This window comes from Mytilus trossulus, chromosome 12 (genome assembly GCF_036588685.1).
Source record: "Mytilus trossulus isolate FHL-02 chromosome 12, PNRI_Mtr1.1.1.hap1, whole genome shotgun sequence".
In the NCBI taxonomy this organism is placed as follows: Eukaryota; Metazoa; Mollusca; class Bivalvia; order Mytilida; family Mytilidae; genus Mytilus; species Mytilus trossulus.
The window spans coordinates 4,738,784-4,764,898 of record NC_086384.1 but is presented as its reverse complement, the minus strand read 5'-3'; the positions used below and the strand labels follow the sequence as shown (position 1 = coordinate 4,764,898).

General features: G+C 33.5%; 1 protein-coding gene across 1 annotated transcript; it reads right to left on the bottom strand.

Annotated features, from left to right (window-relative positions):
- Positions 1-1,484: 1,484 nt before the first annotated feature.
- LOC134692890 (very low-density lipoprotein receptor-like) lies at positions 1,485-22,349 on the bottom strand. Its single transcript, XM_063553509.1, has 7 exons — positions 22,165-22,349; positions 16,758-16,895; positions 15,761-15,933; positions 14,414-14,579; positions 7,152-7,277; positions 3,093-3,215; positions 1,485-1,690 (listed from the first exon to the last, which is right to left on the bottom strand). The coding sequence occupies exons 1-7, from the start codon at positions 22,226-22,228 to the stop codon at positions 1,557-1,559; spliced, it is 924 nt and encodes a 307-aa protein (XP_063409579.1). The 5' UTR covers positions 22,229-22,349; the 3' UTR covers positions 1,485-1,556.
- Between the last annotated feature and the right edge of the window lie 3,766 nt (positions 22,350-26,115).

Sequence of the window (26,115 nt, the reverse complement as noted above, 5' to 3'; positions counted from 1 at the left end):
TCTTATGTCATTACTTTGTTTCTTATGTCATTTGTTCTTGTACAAATATGTTGTTTCAAGTCTTTCCAAACTGTTTTAACAGGGTTCTTTCTTTTATAATAGGTGAAATCAATATCTTATATGAGGGATAAGGTCAAGGACTCAAAAACGTTTTAATCCCGCTGCATTCTGTATGCATATTTCCAAAGAAATGAACTTTTAAAACAGTGGTTGCCGTTGCTTGCTGTTTGCTATATTTGTATTTCATTCATTGATGTAGTGTAAAACATGGCTCTAGTTTCTTCGTTTAAATTGTTTCAAATTAGTCAAACCGGGGTCTTTTACAACCTACAATACGGTATAAGTTTTGCGCATTGTTGATGTTCAATCTTTGTCCTTTGGACTTAATAGATATAAGAAGATGTGGTATGAGTGCCCATGAGACAACTCTCCATCCAAGACACAATTTGTAAAAGTTAACCATTATGGGTCCAAGCACGGCCTTCAACATTGAGCCTTTGCATGCACCGAACACCAAGCTATAAAGGGCCCCAAAAACGAAAAGTGCAAAACCATTCAAACAGGAAAACCAACAATCTAATCTATAAAAAAAAAAAACGCGAAACACTTATGAACCACATCAACAAACGACAAACATTAAACATCTGGTTCTTGACTTACAACAGGTGCAAACAAATTCAGCGGGTTTAAACGTTTTAATTGGCGCCAACCTTTACCCAACCTGAAACAATAGTGTAACATCACACCATAGAAAGACACACTGAAATTATCAATTGAAATGGCTTATCTCAATCAAAAGACATATCAACAAAAACAAGTGAACATGCACTGAACAAATAAATTTGATATATAACACAATGTCAGTACAAAATTAATAAAACAAGGGGGTAAGATCTGAAACAATATCAGAAAAACAACCATAACCTTGAACAAAATATCGCCAAAAAGAAATAACGTACACAGGTAAATGAAAAAAAATTTGTAGTCAAAAGTAAAGGGATATTTGACTCATTGGTATTCATACCCCATCTTTTTATTATTATATATCTACATGAAGTATGTAAGAACGTTAACATCGTATAATCAATGAATCTAATTGCTTTATTGAGTAATAATACGCACTCGTTAGATCCTAACTGACATTTAAAAAAAACAAGTAATATTGGTCAGGAGTAGACGATTTATGCAATATGAGGTTTAGCTGGTTTTTTCCGTAACCAATCTTATTTGTTAACAGAATCGGGTGAATTCTTCTCATTTTTTTACTCGGAAACACACCAGACATGTATCATCTTTATTTCTATGACATTTACCTAGAATTCCGAACTTCTTTTCTTAATAAACACGTGTCCTAAAATTAAAGTCTGTGTATTTTTGGAGAAAAATTACAACATTTTTATTGTGTAAATATCTTTACTGATTACAACTGTAATATTCGGACGAAACATTATATTTGTTTATTTCAGGGTTATAATATTTTTTAGTGTACATTATAGCTGATTTCAGCATGAAACCATGAGTATAATAAGTCTATACGTTTGTTTTCATGTGAAAGCCTATGGGCAATTTCGTTCGTCAGATCCGTCAAAGCAATCTTCGAATCCATCACATTTTAATTTCTTATAGATACACTGCCTGTCAGTAGAACATTCAAACTCCCACCAGTCTGTGCAAGTGTTCCATGTCGGTTCTGAAATATAAAACAAAGATAATGGAAACTCACATATATGTGCAGAAAACCAATTTATTCAGATTTTTGTTATACCAATTTTACAGGACACGTGATGACAAGGCAGGTAGTCATAAAACACATCGAGTTTCAGTGGGTATGCAGAAAAATAAATCTAATTCAGCAATTTTTCAGTTTGCAGTTTTTATCGAGATAATAATATACCAAAGGCCACTGACAAAAACAAAAAAAAAGTACTGGGTGAAAGGGTCACTGAAAGGACAAAGTGCAGACACGATTTAAGTTCATATACACTTAATGTTGACATATCTATGATGGGAAACGTTTAAAATGCTTCGAATAGAAACCTTAACACAAACAACATTAAGCCAACAAAAAAGGAAACTAATCAAACATGTCCAACTTCTCTTCCCACAAACATGTCTGATTATTTACTTCGCTCAAACGTGTTCTTTTTTTTTCTCGCCCAAAAGTGTCCGACGTTTTTATCCGCCAAAAGTTGTCCACTTTAAGAAGCCAGAAATTTTCAATAATTTTAGCGATAATATATCCTCAGTAACTTCAGTTACCTCTTTGGCAAAATCAAAATATATCATGGGGTTCCAAACGAATGCAGATGTCGGGTTTCTGCTGGAGGCCAAACAAAATCAAAACTGCTTTCAAGGTCACTAATGTGTTTCTAAATAAAGGCAACAGTATTATACCGCTGTTCAAAACTCATAAATCCATGGACAAACAACAAAATCGGGTAACAAACTAAAACCGAGGGAAACGCATTTAATAACACAAGTAACTAATAGTGAAAAGATACTGAGTTAAAAGAAAAAAATCTATAGCAGAGACGGTTTGAGGTCTTACATTAAAATAGAAGAAACGGTAGAGGTCTTACATAAAAATAGAAGATATTTTTAATGTGCAAATTTATTTGATAAAATAACTAAACAAATAATCAATGATCAAGATGTGTGCTAAATAAAGGCAACAGTAGTATACCGCTGTTCAAAACTCATAAATCCATGGACAAAAAACAAAATCGGGGTAACAAACTAAAACTGAGGGAAACGCATTAAATATAAGAGGAGAGCAACGACACAACATTAAAATATAACACACACAGAAACCGACATTAGACAAAATCCTATGAGAATACCAAATATAACATCAAAACCAAATACATGAATTACGAATAGATAATTATGATGACACGTATTATAATATTGTGAATTCACTGAGCTTAGCTGTGAAAAACGGACGTAGATTATAACTAAGATAGGAAAAATGAATTCATGCAGTGTAAATATCTCTTTACGCGAGAAATAGATAACTGGCTTCAGCCATAAGAGAATTTTCCCACATTTTACAAACCAGAACAGACAGATTGGTCAGTTTGCTTGTCACTTACCTGTACAGATAGAGGCTAATTCATCAGAGCCATCTGTACACTTTCTAGTTCCATCACATTTCCATTGATTGTGAATACACTGTCCTGATCTACAACGGAACTGATTTGGACCGCATGTGTTATCTAGATCAATAGAAAAAAATAAGTTTAACAATCTTGGTCTTTCAAAATGATGCTGTTTTTGTTCATGCTGAAGTTTGAAGTAAAACGGTACAAATAACAAGAACCGCTAAAATATATCGAAAAAAGAAGCAATGTAAGAAGATGGTATGAAAAACTGAAATCGTTCAATGCTGTTAGAAAAAAATGAAATTTATATCATTTTTAATTATTTCAAAATTTGACTATCGCAGGAAAATATGTCTTAATAGGCGGCATCACAGAAGATAAAGTCTTTCAATTTAAGGAACACATCATCCTGTTTGACAAATCCTGACTGTCTCATGGACATGATTCATTTCTTCTATACAGACATCACACAATGAGAGCCGTAGTGTAGTGGTTAGTGCATCGGACTACTAACACAAAGGTTCCTGATTCGATTCCCGTCTGGGATGAAATTTCATTGACTGAATTTTCGGCTCTCCCTTGACACCATTTGCGAGTACGGTCTTGAGGAAACGATGCTTGTCCGTCGGAAGGGGACGATAAATGATTGATCCGTGTTAAGAGAGAGCCATATCTTGCACGTTAAAGACATCCTTGTAGATTTCGAAAAAGAGCAGGCTAATGCCGCTACAAGGCTGCACTCACACCCGCAAAGTGGAAAGGGATTAATATAAGTTGCAAAACTTGTTTGCCAATCCACTATAAATAAATATGTTTAAACTAAACTAAAATAAACACAATGATACATGCTTTTTAATTGATTAGTGAACAAAAAAAATCACCTGGGTTATTTTTCTCACAAAGTGAGTCATCTCATGTATATTCTGATCTAACGATATGCAAAACTTTTACTTCAATTAGGTTTTGAAATTCTGTTTGCTATGGATATGTAAAGACGTGTTCTCATGTAATGAGTAAATCGTCGATTTCAATGATACAAATTGTCAATTATTGTTTTCTAATTATCTAACATGGTTATAGAATTGGATAAAAAATTTGTTCTTACATCCTATATTTTGTTTTTTCTATACAAAACATTGCAAAAATATATCTGTTGTAACTTATTTCCACACATTTATTGATATGCAGAGAACTGTTACTCAGACTAATTATAATTAGTAAAATAGTGAGCTTTGAAGCACAAAAGTGTTCAAATATCAAAACATAAAAATAAAACTAAAAAGTGGGCACATAGAAAGAAATCATTATGTGTTAAAATACTTCAGGGAGATATCTCTGTAAAAGTTAGCTGAACGTGTGAATCATGTTCTATTGTTAAGGAATGGATAAGCTTCTCAACGATCAAAGTGAGTGTTTTCAAACTGCTGTATATCCAATGATTTTTTTTTATAAAGTGTGTTGTTCAAGTTTTGTTACATTTTTGTTTTTTGTCAAAGGGTCAGAGTAAATATTTTGTCAAATTTTTATGAAAATTAAACGAGCCAAATTAATTTTCGTAAGATGATTGGTAGAATCTTTAATGTATTTTTTTTTTCCTTTTTTAATAATAGAGAAATGTTATCAATGTATAATGGATGTGCAGTATATACCTGCTGTGATTGCATATATATATTAACAATCCAAAATAAATTATTTCTCTGTATGATAGCCCTTAATACTCAGTTCTTGAAGAAATTGTAAACGGAGCAATAAATCAAAAAGGACATCTGGTGCCGTTAATTTTGTACCGTTCTATTTATTATGCACAACATGTCTATAACGTTCATTATGATCTGAAGACGCCAAAACATCATCTTGTTTCCCCTGAATGATGTCATATGAGTTGAACTCCGAATTAGAGTGACGAGTTCATATCATACTTGTTATAGTTCTAGTTCAATGTTCTAGTTCTGCATGTAATGTTTTAATATTACTATATGTGTACGATATACAAATCCGTGCATGCGTCATCCACAACTACTATACTAAAATACAAAACGGAAAGAAAGTCCCTTAACAATTGGCAAAATCAAAAGCTCAAACACATTAAACAAATGGAAAACAACTGTCATATTACTGACTTGGTACAGGCATTTCCTTATGTAGAAATTGACCTTTATGGAATTTTGTGGGGGGAAAAGAAAATACACTAAGGGTCTCGTTTTATATCCTGTTTTTACTTCTTACGTTTGATTTTTAATTACTTTATGTACACTACTGTAAAAATATATGATTGTAAATCAAGCAATTCCAAACGGAAACATAAGTCAGAATTTTTAATCAGCCCCCTTTTATTTCAACAAGACTACTATAAAATATCAAAACAATTTTATTTTGTTTTATTTACTTGTTTTTGATACCGGGCCGAGACCTTAAGCAGTATTTCAAATAGAGAAAAGCTGTATGGTAACAGAATGTTAAGACACAGTAGCTGAATAATTTAATTATGTAAAGGAACTTCAACGAGACGCTATCTGGAAATCTTAGTTCGGAATCGGTTTTCATTTTTAAAACACTTCAGGTGCAGATATCTATACATTTTGACGAAGACGACAAGAAAAAGAAAGCTGAATCCTGAAATTGTACTTATGATGATGTTACTGACTGTAAATGGAAATACTTAGTGAAACCTGTTATAAATGTTGTTTTTCATTATGCTCTTCTGTGGCAGTTAGCAACCAACAAACGAAATCACAATTGTTAGCTTCCTGTACTAGATTTTGACCCTGTTCTCCAAATCATCCTCCGTTAACGTTCTTTATTCCCTTGTTCAAATTAGTGGTCCCCCTGTTTGTAGCTGCATTGTGCAGGATCGTTCATGTGCATATTATAGATGTTTTAATGTTAAATTGTGATTTAAGTTGGAAAAAAAAGGTACATCAAGCCACGAAGAATAAAAAGTAAAGAAACTTTGAAGTAAAAACTTTTTTTGCTTCTTTCTGTTACCTGATTTTACTAGGCCGCACAACTTCCAGAAAACTAATATCCTTCCATTTTCCTGGTTTGATATTCCAAAAAAGATGCCATACTTTTTTAAAATCTAAATATATGTTACAATTCAGCATAGAATTTTAACCAACAGAAAAAATTGAGTGCAGAAAAAAGTTCAAAGAAAAAATTTACGTATTCTATTTCCCTCCATCTTTTGACATGCACCGGAAACTGGAGTTGTAATACAAGACTGGTACCTTAAGGCAAACAAATATAGATTTTGGTAAGTTATAAATCTTTAAGAATGATAGAAGAGTGATGATGTTTCTTTTTCTTAAAGTTAACAAGAATGTGTCCATAGTACACGGATGCCCCACTCGCACTCTAATTTTCCCTGTTCAGTAGACCATGAAATTGGGGTCAAAACTTAGACTGCATCTTCATTAAAAACTACCTTGACCACAAACTTTAATCGTAAGTGCGACGAACGGACGCACGGACGAACGAACAAACGGAGGTACAAACCAGAAAACATAATGCCCCTTTACTATCGTAGGTAGGGCATAAAATTATATCGTTTATTTAGATTTTAAAATGTGAATGATTGTTGGTTCCTTAACATTCAGGTGCTAGTATGAGACGAAATTTAAAGAAATAGTTTATGGAACTTGTACGTTGAATGTTCTAACATTATTTTGTGTTAATGGATATGTCTTGAGGACTGAAATGGACTATTCTTTACTTAAGTATAACCCTATCACAAATACAAGTACTGCCTTTGTGAACAGGGAATGAAAAGTATGCACATTAGAGTTATATTTAGTAAGTGAGTTGATTTATTTTTCTTGTCAACAGGAGATCATCCCATTTAACAATGTCCCATTGCCTATCACAAAAACATTAAACGTCTGGTACTAACTCTAATGTTACAAAATGTATAAATTGTGTCGCTTTTCCGGACGTCCATTTTTATTAAGATTAACAAAATATTTTGAAGTGAAATGTTTGCATGATGGAAAATTCGTAGATTGGAGAACTTCTTGGCCAGACAACATACAAGAGCTTATTTAATTAACTTACTGTATTGACAGTTTCGTTCATCATAGCCATATTCACAGTCCTCAGATTCATCACAGAATTTGTGTGCAGATACACAACCAAGTGATCTGTCGTTAGGAGAACATCTTATCTGGCCAGAAGGACAGTCTAAGAATATATAAATGAATAACTATGCATCAAAATGAAAACTTTAGATTAGCGAAGGGTTGGCCCTTTCAAAAGAGTTAACCCCGCCACATTGTGTATGTGCCTGTCCCAAGTAAGCAGCCTGTAGCTCAGTGGTTGTCGTTTGTTGCTGTACATGTGTAACATGGTTTTTTTAAGTTCATTATTTGGTACATAAATAAGGCAATTAGTTTTCTCGTTTGAATTGATTTACATTGGTCAGGTCTTTACATTTGTCAGGTCGGGGCCTTTTTTAGCTGTTTGTGCGGTTTTGGCTTTGCTCGTTGTTGAAGGCCATATGATGACCTATAATTGTTACCTTTTGTGTCACTTGGTCTCTTGTGGAGAGTTGTTTCATTGGCAATCATGCCACATCTTCTTATTTTTAATATTTAGGACTATTTCTTCTTTTTTTAGTTGTTGTTGTATGCAATGAATCACGATAAACTAGAATGTATAATTTAAAGTGCATTTTGACATTGAAACATTCGGATCGCAATTCATGTATTCACAGCAGAGCACCAATGAAATATAAACGTGAACGACGAGTATTTAGCTTATTTGTATCGTTGTACTTGAAAATGCGTACGGAAGAATTAGTATCACACTTGAAATTGGCGAACATTTTGTCTTGTCGAAGTTTTTTCAAGTATTGACCTATGAAAAAGAATCATAACATTATCTAAACATATGTTTTACTTTTCGAATTGATTTTCCTCTATAATCAGTATTTTTGTGATTTTTTTTTAAGAAAGCAAACAATAAACCAAAAATATAAATAGGTCATGAATAATGACATTTTCAAAATGTTTCTGACATTTTGTTATTAGATATTATTACGTACTGGAGTATCTCCAGCACTGTCCTATCATATACCCTGCTACACCACTATTTTGTATGTATTGAAAGCATAGTTCTAGAGCACCTGATATTTGTCAGTACAACCAATCAAGAATTGCACACAAACATTAAATACAATGAGGACAAAAGAAAACAATTTTATTCAAATAGTATATATATACAAATCGTCTAAACATCAACCCAACAATGTTAGATCTGTTAATTTGCTTTCGCAAATTTTATGTTCGTCCCTCGCCGGGATTCCAAAAAATAAAGGCAACAGTAGTATACCGCTGTTCAAAACTCATAAATCCATGGACAAAAAACAAAATCGGGGTAACAAACCAAAACCGAGCAATACGCATTAAATATAAGAGGAGAACAATGACACAACACCGAAACGCAACACACACAGAAACAGACCAATCATCAGACAAAACACCACGAGAATAACAAATGTAACATGAAAACCAAATACATGAATTTTGGATAGACAAGTACCGTGCCACGTCTTATCTCAATATCTCAAAAATAAGAGAAAACACAAACGACTCAACGTTAAAATGCAACACAAAGAGAAACGAACAATATTATAACAATGACCATCTTTCTGACTTGGTACAGGACACTTTTAAAGGGGAATAAAAGTGGTGGGTTGAACCTGGTTTTAAGGCATGCCAAACCTCGCACTTTAATGGCAAAGTTAAATATAACATTGAAATGACAACATAATATTACAGGACTACAATACAAATAAATAGGAGAACATATTAGACACAGAAAAACATGATTAATAGATAACAAAAAGCATCAGGTTTTCAATTAAATACGCCAAAAAAGCGCATTGTCCACACAAGACTCACCAGTGACGCCCAGATATAAAAGATCGAAAGTGAAAAAAGTACAAAGTTGTACAGCACTGAAGATCAAAAGTTGAAAAGGTTTCGCAAAATACGGCATTGTTTTTATGCCTGGGATAAGAACATTCTTATTATATAGAACAATTCATGCTATGGCAAACAGTAAATTTTATCAAATGAATATGAAAGAGATATACACAAATAAACTAAAGTATTAACTAATTACAGAAAACTAAACCTGAATACATAACGCCTTGATATAAAAGATCGAACGTGAAAAGGTACAAAGTTGTACAACACTGAAGATCAAAAGTTGAAAAGGTTTTGACAAATACGGCATTGTTTTTATGCACGGGATAAGAACATCCTTATTATATAGAATACTTAATGCTATTGCAAACAGTAAATTTTAACAAATGAATATGAAAGAGATATACATAATGAAACTGAAATATTAACTAATTACAGAAAACTAAACCCAAGTTTATCACAAAATAGACACACATCCGAATCAGTCCTGGCGTCAACGTAATTTAAAAAATTGTGACGTCACATACGATGGCGAAAAGGCAGAAACGTTATGCCACATTTGAATTTATGAAATTTAGAAACAGCATGACGTCACATATGAAAAACTATCATTCAAAAATGAGATAGAATTAGGATTGATTTAGAACTAAATACTGATAATTCATTAAAACAAAATGCATATTGCAATACTTATTAATAGCAATTAACTGTAATATATATATATGTCCAGTTTGTTATGAATCCAACTTCAAACGTAAATGATCGTACAAACTTTAATATAATAAATAAAGAGGAGGTGATTAATTTTTTTATACGTCATACCTAAATATATAATAAGAAGACGTCAACACATTTGACAAAATCTGATGAGAATTACAAATATAACATTAAACATGTAAACTAAATACATGAATTTGGGATAAACAAGTACAGAAACACGTCTTATATTAATGCGAATTCACATTCAGCAAAACGGTCACAATCGGGAATAAGTCACGTTTGGTAATTAAAAGATTAGACGACATAATTACAAACCAAAAACTACCATGTGGTAAAAATGTCCTTAGCTAGTTTGGTTAAAGAGACATCATATGGATCAACCAATTCGTGATGGTGTCCATAAAATTTACGGAGTGTCAATTTTAATCTGTCCTCCTCATAACTTTGTTGGAGCAGTTTCTGCGTAAGGAGCACACTCCTGTATAGGAAGTCCGTATAGTGTGAACATGCACGTGAATAACGTATCAATTGTGATATGTAAACACCATACGAAGGGGCAGAGGGTATGTTACTGCTGAGAAATGGGAAATTGATAATTGGGAAGTTGAAATCGTCCCGTTTATCATAGATTTTGTGTGAAGTCGTCCATCTACGTCAATATTGAGGAAAAGATCAAGGTATGAAGCAGTCCTTCTAGTATCAGTAGTATCCTTAATTTCAAGTTCACTGGGATATATGAGATGTAAGTATTGGCTGAAGTATGGGTTGTTCAACGATAAAACATCATCAATATATCGAAAAGTAAAATTAAAGAATTTCGCAAGGTGCTTTTTCTTTTTGTCTTTTAGAAGGTTCTGAATAAATTCTGCTTCATACGAATACAAAAACAAATCAGCCAGCAGGGGTGCACAATTAGTACCCATTGGAATACCGACTGTCTGTTGAAATATAAATCCTCCAAACTCAACAAATATATTGTCGATCAAAAAGTCCAGCATTTTAATAATATCATCTTCAGTATATTTTCTGGAAGATTCAGTGTGATTCTTCACAAAATATGAAGTATTGTATCCCAAAACAAGAAATTTGTATCTACGATTCCCATTTTTATAGAAAAAGCTCTGTTTTATGAGTTGGTGAAGTCGATCTTTTAACTGAGCATGGGGAATAGTAGTATATAGCGTGGAAAAATCAAAAGTTTTTATGTTGCTGCAAAATTGCAAAGATTGTGATCGAAGGTTAAGCAGTAGATCTTTCGAATTTTTGAGAATCCACATCTGGTTAACACCACTGGTAGAATATATCTCCTCACAATATTTTTGAAGCCCATCTTTAACTGTAGAAAGAATAGTAGTCAATACTTTAGAAAGATGTTTAGTCGAACATTTTGAAGACCCAGCTATGTATCGTTCTTTATATGGAGTTTTGTGTAATTTAGGTATCCAGTATAACGAGGGCAAGTTTTCTTCGTTTTCTTTGATGTTGATACCAAAAGAAAGAAGAACAGATTTATGATTTTGTAAAATTTCATCCTTGGTAAATGATGTTAAAGAATATGTAGGATTACCAGTAGTTTGATCAATTCCAAGCTCTGTAGTGAGACATTGCAAATAATGTTTTTTACATATGAAGACAATATTATTTGAGGCTTTGTCTGCCGGAACAACGACATATTTGTCATGCAAAGAGGATAAAGCATCCACAACCTCCGGATTCTTGAAAGGGTTAGAAACTCTTGTACTCATATTACATCTTAGTTTTTGTATGCGCCTCTGAATGCATGACCGAATAGCTTTGATCCATTCAGACAAAGTGTCCAGTTCGGGTTCGTCTGGTTCGCGCTTTATCCATTTTCTTGCATAGTCCTCAACTGCATCCATCAGTAACTTGAAATTCTTTTTCCAGTTGATGGGCTGGGGGATTCTATACTTTGGTCCCTTGGCTAGCAACTCTCTTAGTTGTTTATTGGTAACAATACCAAGGTCACCAGTAATAATATGACCAGCTGGACTATAATTGTATTGAGAAGATGCACATGAGCAATCCGGAGGCTTGGATTTTGTATCTTTGAGGTTAAAATCCTCTAAAACTCTCTTGTGGTTGAAAATCTTTGATGCAATAGACTTGGTGTAAATATAAGAACCCATGCTACTGTGATATCGTGATACCAAATCGCCTGCACTGCAGCTGTCTCGCTAGACCACACGACTACTTGGGCTCTACAAAAATAAAGCTTTCAGTGGCCGTGTGTTACCTTTCCTCGTCATTTTTAATCTAATGGCGTACTACAGCATATTATAAATAAGGTATGGAGATGTTATTGTTACAGATCAGCTCAATTATCTATAGTAAAGGATCCTACAAATTAATGTAAGATACAGTCACAGAAAATAATTATATTTATAAGTACGTCTGAGTTAGTGACAACTCTACAACATATGAATCCATTGGATCGCCATCAATGATGGTGATACATGGCTGTGTACATAATGTATATACAACTCGTCTAAACATCAACCCAACAATGTTAGATCAGTAAATTTGCTTTCGCAAATATTTATATAATATATATAAAAGTGCGTCTGAGCCAGTGACAACTATAGATAATTTTGCTGATCTGTAAAAATAACATCTTCATGCCTTCATATATCATGTACTGTAGTACGACGCTAGTTTAAAACTGACCTGGAAAGGTAACTCTTGGCCACTGAAAGCTTCATATATAGCGGAACGGCTACAGTGCAGGCGATTTGGTGTCATGATATCTCAGTTGCATGGGTTAGAATCCCGGCGAGGGAAGAACAAAACATTTACGTAAAAAGAAATATCACAAAAATACTGAACTTACAGGAAAATCAATTCGGAAAGTCCATAATCACATGGCAAAATTAAATAGCAAAACGCATCAAAATCGAATGGACAAGAACTGTCAAATTCCTGACTTGATCTTCATGCAGATCTAACATTGTTGGGTTGATATTTAAACAAATTAGATATATAAATACGAAAAAATTGCCTTCGGGTTTAAATAATCCGTTCATCCTATTTCGACTCTTTAAAATCCTAAATTTCAAATTCCAAACATCACTGAACAGACATTCATTGTCGAAATTCAGATATGGTGTACCAATTTTTGCACCTTATATTTGCGTTTATCATCTTTTCCCCAAATTTATTGTTTTTCTGTGTGGTATTTAATAAATAATTAAGATCTGTGTTGTTACATCTGGCGATCTGTTTATTTGCCAATCGCAATGGCCGTCAGCAGTGTTAAAGAACATCCGTTGTTGGACCTGCCAGTCAAATGCGTTTTGTAAAAAATATACTCTTTCACTTTTACCTTTGATAACTATTAACACCACTGGGTCGATGCCACTGCTGGTGGACGTTTCGTCCCCGAGGGTATCACCAGCCCAGTAGTCAACACTTCGGTGTTGACATGAATATCAATAATGTGGTCATTTTAATAAATTTCCCGTTTACAAAACATTGATTTTTTTGAAAAACTAAGGATTTTCTTATTACCAGGCATAGATTACCTTAGCCGTATTTGGCACAACCTTTTGGAATTTTGGATCCTCAATACTCTTTAACTTTGTACTTGTTTGGCTTTATAAATATTTTGATATGAGCGTCACTGATGAGTCTAATATAGACGAAACGCGAGTTTGGCATACTCAATTATAATCCTAGTACCTGTGATAACTAGTTATACCACTGGGTCGATGCCACTGCTGGTGAATGTTTCGTCCCCGAGGGTATCACCAGCCCAGTATTCAACACTTCGGTGTTGACATGAATATCAATAATGTGGTCATTTTAATAAATTTCCCGTTTACAAAAAAATGATTTTTTTTTAAAAAACTAAGGATTTTCTTATTACCAGGCATATATTACCTTAGCCGTATTTGGCACAACCTTTTGGATTTTTTAATCCTCAATGCTCTTCAACTTTGTACTTATTTGGCTTTATAAATTTTTTGATATGATCGTCACTGATAAGTCTTATAAAGACGAAACGCGCGTTTGCATACTAAATTATAATCCTGGTACTTTTGATAACTATTTACCCTTCTGGGTCGATGCCACTGCTGGTGGACGTTTCGTCCCCGAGGGTATCACCAGCCCAGTATTCAACACTTCGGTGTTGACATGAATATCAATAATGTGGTCATTTTAATAAATTTCCCGTTTACAAAACATTGATTTTTTTGAAAAAACTAAGGATTTTCTTATTACCAGGCATAGGTTACCTTAGCCGTATTTGGCACAACCTTTTGGAATTTTGAATCCTCAATGCTCTTCAACATTGTACTTGTTTGGATTTATAAATATTTTGATATGAGCGTCACTGATAAGTCTTATATAGATGAAACGCGGGTCTGGCGTACTTAATTATAATCCTGGTACCTTTGATAACTATTTGATCTTTTGGAAAATGTTGTTTGTGCTGTATTTGGACCACTCTACAACAATATTTGCTCCATGCACTCGTATAAAAATTGCGGTTTTTAACCAACGTAATAATAGGTTTTAACGTTGTTTTCAATTTCGATTTGTGTATATATCAGTATATATATGGACGTCTATAAAAACGACCAACCAGCAAATTTAATAGGTATTGGATCGTTTAAAATTTGCGATGCTACACAAAAAGTAAAAACTTACAAATGTCTTTTGTAATGTAACTGGCCTGGAATCCAGACCTTGAATACTCAAAATCTGATGTAAATGTAACCAACATGTTATTTCCTCTTGTCTCTGCTGTTGTTGGCCTATCATAATTTCCCAAACCTAAAATCAATACGTCTGATGTACGTGTTCCTTCATAAACCTATAATAAAGCGAAGCACATGAGTTAGAAAAAAGTAAAATCACAAAAATACTGAACTCCGAGGAAAATTCAAATCGGAAAGTCCCTAATCAAATGGCAAAATCAAAGCTCAAACACATCAAACGATAACAGCTGTCAATAGTCCAAGTACTAATGTTACACCCTTTTTGTTGTTTTTCAGTACTATAATGTTTTGTGAATTACCTTTTTAATTTAAGTTTCTTACCTAAATTGTATGCACTAAACCCTTTATAAGAATCTCATATATATAGCTATACATTGTTCAATTGGTCGTTAGTCTGCAAGTTTTAGAATATATGTGTACCTATGCTGTATGAATTGTGTAATGTCTTACGAATAGACTAGCTAGAGACATCAATCATTATACAATTCATATGGTCGTATAACCGTGTACGATTCATCACCTGAATTTAAAACAATAGTTGGTTAAGCATTTTATCGTATATTTGTAGGAAGGGTGCAAACTGTATCAAATACCAGCAATCGTTAATCATCTTAACAGTGCTCACGCCTAATGAATTTTAGCATCTCACTTTAATTGCTTTTCCAACAACTTTTTGAAATTTTGGATTCTCAATGCTCTTCAACTTTGAATTTGTTTGGTTTATAACTATTTTGATATGAGCGTCACTGATGAGTCTTATGTCTTATGTATTAACGTTGATCTTTTTCAGTTTTAGCATTAAATGAAATATATTAGTGATAAGGACATGGATCACGTTTTATAATATTTGACTATCAACACTTTAAGGCATTATTATATAAAAATAAGTCAAATAAAGGTCACTTGTCTAAACTCTGCCGATTCCGTTCCTCAATCAAACGGAGGGTAGCGATTTCACCCGAGGATTGCGGATTGAAATAAATGTATGACGAAAAGGAATAACTGTCAAACATATTTTTTTTAAACTTTAAACTTAATCCATGTTTACAGTATAAACATATAGATTAATGCAAGAAGTTGTATAAAAACAGAGATGATGTATTGGAAAAAATATTTCCCATAACTATAGCAATGAACCGATATTTTGATTAATTTTATCTGGTTTACAGTACATGACAAAAAATGTATTTGTAGTGTTTGCTAAAGAACGTACGCATTTAGTCTACTGAAAGAAAGAAAAAATAAGCAACGGAAAATATCCACCAAAAATACATACAAATAAAAACTCCAAATAGCTACTTATGCTGAGTTTAGTTATTGTCAGTTTTATTTTGTATCCGGCTGGAACACTGATGAGATAACGACACAGTTGCCTACTTCGGAAGGGATTCCAAAATCTTGGAGTCTCAAAACTTCCCGTGAGACTCGTGAAATGTCCTCCACAAGTGTCTGAAAGTAGTAAGAATGAAGATTATTTTTCATCAAACTGAAATATTTCATTTTAATCGTAATATGAGACTAGCATTACCTGTAAATGGGGACGGAAAAACCGTAGCGTTTCAAATTTTGGTCCTGTTGTTAGGGATTTTAGTTGTGAAGTTATTTAAGTTATGACGTCATATGCAATGTAAACAAAGAAACGCTTTCATCAGGTAACGTTTTTTCATATCAAGGAATTATTAAAAATGAAATTGATATTGCGTCCTTCCTATTTTATACTAGACTGATAAATATATATTTTACTCAAAGTTTCATACAAACGAGACCGGAAAAAGGAAGAACATTGTAGATGCCTGCGCAGATGCGGGATTTCAAAACATGACATCAAACAAAATGAACGATTTTGAGTTCATTAGTACAATGAAAATTTCGGGAAAATTTTCCCGATTTTTTTCTTTTTTTTTCTTTTTTTTTCTTGATTTTTTTACTGTTCTTGAGGACTTCGTCCCCATATAACTTCAATAGCGAATGACACCAATTTTGTGTATAATCTTCAAAAATAGATGTAGATGTATAGGTCGTGTACATTTCATTAAAAAAAAGTATGTCAAATTTAGAACAATGTTTAAACAGAGAAATGAACATTCACAATGGGGATTTCAATTTTTAATGCGAAACAAAAAAGATGCAAGACTTCTAAAAGATTTTGATTGATATGATTCAAACGCGCGTCAGCATGAACCTGCCAAAATCACGAATACACGGTATATACATTTAAGGAAACTGCAAACGTTTTTATTTCGAGGTGTTATGCATATATAACGAAAGTTTACCTGTTTCACATCTTAATCCCGTGTAACGCTGACTGCATGCGCATGTGTAACGCTGACTGCACGCGCATGTGTATTCCTCTGTAAGGTCATTGCAAACACCTCCATGTTGACAAGGATGTGAACTACACTCACTTGTGCCTGAAATAACAAGTGAATACAGGTTTCTTGGTTTTAAAGATTTTGATTAATATTACATTTTATTCAAACACAAATACCTCTAAGAAAAAGTAAAAGGGGTGCCCTTTGGTTCAAATTCTATATTAATTAGCATTAAACATAATGGAAGACATTAATTTAATGAGTTTGCTTTTGTCTTAAAACTGTTTGAAATTACAAAAACGAAAACTGCAAAAAAGCCCCATTAAAATATTTTGTCATTCATATTCAGATATAAGAAATAGTCTTACCCAAATTGAGTTGCCATAAACAAAACTATGTATGTTGGTTATGAATTGTAAATATTCTTTTTTTGCTAAAGGCTGCGATGCATGCTTGAATATGTCAATTTTTTCACGTGTAAATGGTCATAAAAACAATAACAAAAATTTGTGGTATGATTGTTAATGAGATAAATTTTCACCAGAGACCAAACGACATAACTATTATAAGTCACCGTATGGTCTCAGCAATGAGCAAAATTAAAAGGCCCCCCACATGATATATATCAAGTTCGACAGATTCATGACAAAGTGAACTCAAAATGATTTATCTGCGATTAAATGCCCAGATTACAAATGTATTTCATCCTATTCATTATAAATATACTAGTAAACATTATCTATTTAAAAATGATTTAAAAAGGCGGAGGAAGACACGCCAAAGGGATAATCAAACTAATAAGTCGAAGAGAGACCGAAATAACCATGACATTAAGGGAGCTACCATTTAATTTTTATGGGGGGCTAGGATGAAATTTGAAAAAAAAGGCAGGACAGGATTTTGAGTAAAAAAATAGGGCAGGATGAGTAACTTGGCAAAAAAAAAAGGCAGGACAACAATTGTTGTAAAAAAGTCAGGATAAGTTAAGAAAAAAAAGGCAGGATCGAATAGACTGAAAAATAAAAAAGCAGGACAGAGATTACAACTAAAAAAAAGGCAGGACAAAATTTTTCATCCTAGCCCCCCCCCCCCCCCCCCTTAAAAATCAAATGGTAGCTCCCTAACGAAAACACGACAGAAAGACAAACAACAGTCTACGAAACATAGAAAGCTGAGCAAAACTATGGAAGCGCATATGGTACACACCCTTGTAAAGTTATTTTGTTGCTAATAAGTCGGAATTATAAGTTATTTTGTATGTTATAAGCTGGAATCTAATAATCATGTGGTGTCAAGTTGTCGGAATGATGAAGAAATAATTGCATTACAATGTTGACTTTTTAATATAAATGTAATGAAATAGTAATAAGAGGTCGTTACAAGGGGTGTACCATATGCGCTTCCATACATATCATTTGTCATCTTTGCAATTATTCCATCTCAGTCAACTAAAATCATGGTGACGTCCGTAAAACTTTTAAATGAATGACTTCAACTTTATCACAAGGAAACCTTGGTTCAAAAGCTTCCTTGTAAACAGAAACCCTCTATCAAGGAAATGATGATAGTGTTATGATAATGTGATTATTATATTTATTTATCTTGGGCTAATTTGTTATGTGTGGCCTTATACAAGAGGGACGAAAGATACCAAAGGGACAGTCAAACTCATAAATCTAAATCAAACTGACAACGACATGGCTAAAAATGACAAAGACAAACGGACAAATAATAGTGCACATGACACAACATAGAAAATCAAAGAATAAACAACACGAACCCCACCCAAAACTAGGGGTGATCTCAAGTGCTCCGGAAGGGTAAGCAGATGCTGCTCCACATGTGACACCCGTCATGTTGCTTATGTGATACCAAATCCGGTAAATAGTCAAATTCTGTAGGTCACATTCATGAAAGAGAAGGGGATTGAAGTTATAACATGTATAATATGTTTACATAATACTTATAGTTGTTTACAACTGTGCAGTTTAGAAATCACTGGAACGATCATAGATGTTAATGGAATTATTAGAACTTTCTATATGACTTACATAATAATTCTGGAATGATTATAATCTACGATGTGTAATCTTAACTTCTACATTGTTCTAGAAGTGTCCATGATTACTTTATATTCATTTACCGAAATTAAAGATAGACATTAACATCCTTGTATTATCAGAAGTTCTCTCAGTTGGATTGACATTTTTATTTACGACAATAACAAACTTATTTGTGACTAATTGGACGTAATATTTGTTTGGTTGCCGCAACAGTGAAGAAAAGAATTCCGGATAAAGCAAAGACAAAAGATCAGACATATATTTTGCCAGTTAAGTTGACATCTCTATTTGTGTAATTCTTCTTGCAAACTTGTGTATAATAAATCTTGTTAAACTTTCTAACTGATTTGTGTTTTTGTTGGCTACAATTCAAAGGTGTTTTTGTCCGTAACTGAAATCGGGGGCTCGTCTGGGAGAACGTTAAATATCAGATTAAGTTTTGTTCAGTATTTTTATTGAATTATAATAAGCCAACATAATTCAATAAAATGGCATTTGATGCTGGTAATTTTTTGAAAACGCCAGATCTGAAAAGGTTCGATAAACTAATGAAAGAAAAATTAGTGTTGCTTGCTAAACATCTACAAATAGTTTTAGAGAATCTATTTGAAAACAAGTTATAAGAAAATTTGATAGGAGACAATTAAGTTGACTCAGAAATTTTTTGTGAAGAGGCTCTTGAACTAAAGTTCGAAAATTTGATTATAAACATACTTTATTCATAAATATATATATATGAAAAGGATTGAGCAACAAACACAGCCAATAAAAGCTCTCTGCATCTTACACGTACAAGGTATACATCAAATATTAACATCTGTATTTAAAATAATACAATATAGTGGAAAATGCATGCTACTTTATATTTACAGTGTTAACTTCTAAATGTTAAGTATTTTTAAGTATGTAGAATATTAATCATCATTCATTTAAGTACCTTGAGACATGTGAATATCTTATATAAGTCATTAGAAATATATGTATAAGGTTTAAAAGAGACACTAAGCTTACTGAGTGGAATAAATGAAATATTGTTGGAGGGGAAAAGGAAAGTAATGAAAGAAAAAAAATTAAAAATAAATAAACACTATAAAAAAACAAAAATTAAGAAAATTTCAAACAAAACGGTCACTGATATATTATGAACAGGTTTTGAAATAGCAATATATACATCAACTGACAATAATCTGTTTCCAAAAAGTAATAAGACAATATTTATGTCAACATTATCAACAATTGAGTAAATAGAATCAAGTAAAATCTGTCTAACATCATTGTTGATTCTATCAAATCTAAACAGCTTGAAAAGGTATTTGAACTTAAATCATAACAATTAGAAAAGGGAGATTAATTTAAATAAAAACAATTGGAAAAAAGATAATTAAAACAAAAAAAAAGAAAGACAGGCATAACTTAAAATGAGGGAAAGGTTAGAGGTAAGAGAGGAAGAAAATAAAAATTGAAATGGTCAAAGAAGAAAGCAACACTTTTATTTTGATGCAGTTGCTCAAAATGTTAAATGGCCAAATCCTTATTGGACTACAATGCTGCAAAATGTTTTTGAGGGTACGGCCGCTGAAATTTACTCAGCACTCTCATCAGAAAGTAGTTCTGATTATGTCACGGTACAACAGAAAGTTTTGTAAGCCTATGAGCTAGTCATGGTAGTGTCAAAAGCTTATAGACAGAAATTTAGGTCTTATTAAAAGTTTGATTTAGAAACCTAAGCTGAATTTGCTAGGGAAAAAGAAGATTTATTTGATCAATGGCTTACGTCAAAGAAAATAGATAACAATTTTGATAAAACAAGACAACTAATGTTATTGGAAGAGTTCAAGCAGTGTGTTTATTTAGACTTAAAAACAGATTTAGATGACAAAACTGTTGAGTTATTGCAAGACGCAGCTGTTGTTTCCGATAATTATACCCTTTTACATAAAAAAAGTTTCAAAGGTCAAAATTTTAATACTTCAAACGAAATTACAAAAATGAAAGTACTGAGCGTATTGATAGTAAGCCTTTTGCACAGAAGAGTCGGTCTAATTATTATATGTTTAGTGCAAAACTTTGATACTTTTCAGAAGAGTCACTGACTCGTGCTTATTGTAAGAAAAATAGTCACCTGATGGCTGATTGTTTTAGACTCCAGAAAAATAATGCAAGAGATCATAAGCCAAAGTCCAATGCTTGTACGACAGCCTTGTTACCAATTAGTTGGAATGTCCTGCAAGTCTTGCTAGTAAAGGTTTTTTTGTGATTATATGCTAGTAAAGCTTTTTTTGTGATTATATAGAGGATTATAAGCCCTTTATGTATGATGGGTTTGTTTCTATTGTTCATAATATTACTCCTCAGGCTATTAAGATTTTGCGGGACACTGGAGCGTTTCAGTCTTTATTATTAGAATGTGTGTTGCCTTTGTCCGAGGAGACTTCTGTTGGTGCCTCCGTTTTGTTGCAATGTGTAGAGATATGTTGTATAGATTTTCCCCTCCAACGAATTTATCTGAAGTCAGATTTGTTTACTTGACCAGTTGTTGAGGGTGTTAGTCCTAACAAAGAAATGATCTAGCTAGTGTTTGCTGGACCTATTGTTACCAGTGAACCGGTGGTGGATGTTAACTCACAGGAAGATGAAGCTGAAATGTATCCAGCTTGAGTTGTTACGAGGGCGATGGCTCGAAAACAACAAAATGAAGATTTGCAAGAAGACCAGTTTGATTACATGGACCTTTCTGACACTTTCCTTGTAGACAATGAAGATCTCGGTAGCTCAGAGTGAGACCACCTAGTACAATTATAAAGGCCATGGCCAGACGTAAACAGCCATTCATTAGACCGACGGAAATTTGTTGAAGAACAAAATAAAGATTCTGAGGTTTTTCAGTTCCGCAAGAGGGCTCAACAACAAGAGGAAGAAGACGAAGTGGCTAAATGCTTTTTTCATCATAACGGCATTTCCATGAGGAAGTTTAGGTCCCCTGATACTATTCCAGATTAGGAATGGAGAGTGGTATACCAAGAGGTGGCGCCTAAAGTCTAATGACAAGACATTATTGGTCTTGCCCATGAAACCGCCATGGTTGGACACTTCGGTATAAGGAAGGCTTACCAATTCCAACCTTTGAAGAACCTTTCAGCAGAGTACTAACTGACTGCGTTGGACATTTACCACATACCAAGACTGAAAATGCGTATTTATTGATGATCATGTGTACATCCACGCGCTTTCCTGAGACTATTCCGTTTACATCCCAATAGAATTTAAAAAAGAAGCATTCAATTTTTAAATTAATATTTACTTACCCTCTACCAGTACTGCTTTGCTAATACAAAATATATAAGTAATCAAGAAAACATTCAAAAACATTTTGAATAATGGATGGCGCCTTCTTATATCTTTTTTCTATATATATATACACTTTTGATAAAGAAATTTGCAACCACCTGTTATGATCAACCCACACACGAAATGCCCAATATTTTATGTAATTAAGTTATTAAACTTTAATTAGTCACTTTCGAAGGAGAACAGGATGTACGAAGGAAAGGACAATTTTGATTGAGTTCAATGTTTAAAAACAAAACTTGATTGGATTTTCCATAATTATTAAAGTAGTCACATAATTATAATGAATTAGGCCAAGTTGGAAGCTTACTGGATACCGTATCCTTACAAAACAACGTTATATTGCGGGTTCTACTAAATGCTCCATAAAGCCTCTTTCCAAATTATTATGATATATTTTACCAGTAAGGAAATCCGAGCTATCGAGTTACTGTGAAACTACCCACTCAATGGATGGTGTGGATCAGATTTGGATACAAGAAAATTCAAACGATTTGTTTGAGTTCTTATAATAAAAGTCCCTCTCATCGTGCAATAGTATAAAAAAATACATTTGAATTCGCTACTAAATACACTAGTTTTCCTCGTTCTAACTTAAATATAAAAATAAGAAGATGTGGTATGATTGCCAATGAGACAACTCTCTACCAGAGAAAAAATGACATAGAAGTTAACAACTATAGGTCACTGTTCGATCTTGAACCATGAGCAAAGCCCTTGGCGAATTGTAAGTTTTAAAAGGCCCCGAAATGCCCTCCAACAAATATCAAACAATTCAAACGATAAAAAAAAATCAAAAACAAACGGCGGTCTGATAAATGTATAAAACAATAAACTAAAAACAAATGACATACAGAAACAAAGGACAACCACTGAATAACACGCTTCTGACTTAGAACATGCACATATAGCTATATATAGAAACAAAAGACAACCACTGAATTACACGCTCCTGACTTAGAACAGGCACTTATAGAAACAAAGGACAACCACTGAATTACACGATCCTGACTTAGAACAGGCACTTATAGAATGTGACGGGCTCAACCACTGAATTATACACTCCTGACTTAGAACATGTAGAACAGGCCCTTATAGAATGTGTCGGGCTCAACCAATGAATTACACGATCCTGACTTAGAACAGGCACTTATAGAATGTGTCGGGTTCAAACACTGAATTACACGATCCTGACTTAGAACAGGCACTTCTAGAATGTGTCGGGCTCAACCACTGAATTACACGCTCCTGACTAAGAACAGGCATTTATAGAATGTGTCGGGCTAAACCACTGAATTACACGATCCTGGCTTAGAACAGGCACTTTTAGAATGTGGCGGGCTCAACCATTGAATTACACGATCCTGACTTAGAACAGGCACATATAGAAACAAAGGACAACCACTGAATTACACGCTCCTGACTTAAAACAGGCACATACAGAAACAAACGACAACCACTGAATTACACGCTCCTGACTTAAAACAGGCACATACAGAAACAAAGGACAACCACTAAATTACACGCTCCTGACTTAGAACAGGCACATACAGAAACAAACGACAACCACTGAATTACACGCTCCTGACTTAAAACAGGCACATACAGAAACAAAGGACAACCACTGAAATTACACGCTCCTGCCTTAGAACAGGCACATACAGAAACAGACGACAACCACTGAATTACACGCTCCTGACTTAGAACAGGCACATACAGAAACCAAGGAAAACCACTGAATTACATGCTCCTTACTTAGAACAGGCACTTATGGAATGCGTCCGGCTCAACCAGTGAATTACACGATCCTGACTTAGAACAGACACTTATAGAATGTGGCAGGATCAACCACTGAATTACACGCTCCTGACTTAGAACAGGCACTCATAGAATGTGTCGGGCTCAACCACTTAATTACACGCTTCTGACTTAGAACAGGCACTTACAGAAACAAAGGACAACCACTGAATTACACGCTCCTGACTTAGAACAGGCACATACAGAAACAAACGACAACCACTGAATTACACGCTCCTGACTTGGAACAGGCACATACAGAAACAAAGGATAACCACTGAAATACACGCTCCTGACTTAGAACAGGCACATATAGAAACAAAGGACAACCACTGAATTACACGCTCCTGACTAAGAACAGGCACTTATAGAATGTGTCGGGCTCAACCACTGAATTACACGCTCCTGACTTAGAACAGGCACTTATAGGAACAAACGACAAACCACTGAATTACACGCTCCTGACTTAGAACCGGCACTTACAGAAACAAAGGACAACCACTTAATTACACGCTCCTGACTTAGAACAGGCACATATAGACACAAAGAACAACCACTGAATTGCATGCTCCTGACTTAAAACAGGCACATACAGAAACAAACGACAACCACTGAATTACACGCTTCTGACTTAGAACAGGCACTTATAGAATGTGGCGGGCTCAACCATGTTTACTGGCACCAAACCCTCCCCCTAACATCGTTTGATATGTTTGAGCTTTTCATGTTGCCATTTGCTTAGGGACTTCCCGTTTAGAATTTTCCTCGAAGTTTTTTGTTTTGTTTGTTATTTTACTTTTAAAAAGCGTGTACATATTTCTTAACTCGTTTGCTATAACTTGCGTTTTGGATGCAAATAAGCGAAATTTGTGTATAAATTCAAACTAAACCAAGGAATTGAATATTGTCTCAAGCCTTTAAAATGTTTTTGTAAAAATACTAATATTTGATTGACAAAGGAGAAGTTCGATAACGCAACCTTTTTCTAGTTTACATTCTTATAATGATTTAATTGCCATCATCACAATGTATCATAGTTAAAACAATGACTAAATAGGAAATAGGTGGTTTTTTTTGTTTTGTTTTTTTCTTTTCTACCTAATATCGCGTTTTAGACGTAAAATTAGAATATATTTCCATTTTGCACTGAATTGAATGAAAACAGGCATTTCATCTAGGACATAATCATGTATGACAGTATACAAGATAAAATGTTTCCCCTCCCTTCCCCCTAAAAAAAAGTTACGGTTACGTTTTCATAATCTAACCAAAACACTATGAAGAAAAAATGACGTAGATTTCTTACATGGATTTTCTTAAAAATTGTAACATCAAGTATTAATATTAACATATATAATGGATGATTAAATTAGGTCATGACAATAATAATGGGAATAACCTACTAGACATTCAATGTCAACGTACGTTTAAAATAGAGATTTTTTTTAATTATGAGAACTACAAAATTAGATGTCATTTTTGACATTTAATAAAAATTGGAGTACTTGTCCCCATTCAAAATATACTTGTCGTGTTTTAATGGCAGAATGATCCAAAGTGGGTTTTATTAGCGAATTTAAGTACAAAACACAGTAGTTCGATCTAAATTGGAAAGTTCAGATTAGCGATCATCGTTGAGTTAAATGAAATATACAATTGCACTAAATTCAATGTTTCAGAATCTAATGCATTTTGAAAAAAAAACGTACAACACATACCTGTCAACCTGTGACGATGAAAATGCAGGTCATGACCTGCATTTAAGAATCAAATCTCAGGTCATAACGCGTACGAACTTTTTCGAGCTGAATTTCAGTATTAATGGTACATTTTCTTATTATGTAATATAATTGTATATGGAAAATACCAAAGCATCAATGCATGTTCACTTGGTTAAGTCATTTTATTCTAATTAATTATTATTTCATTGCACTTTTAAAGATTTTAATAAGTTTGTGTAATACAGTTTTATGTTGTTTACTTTTCGTAATTATCAGATACAAGAATTTTTTTTCAATTGTAATTTAAAATGTTTGAGACTATTGGCTCACACAGCAATTCTGAACAAAGTAGGAAATTAGACTAAGATAAAATATAGTAATACAGTTAAA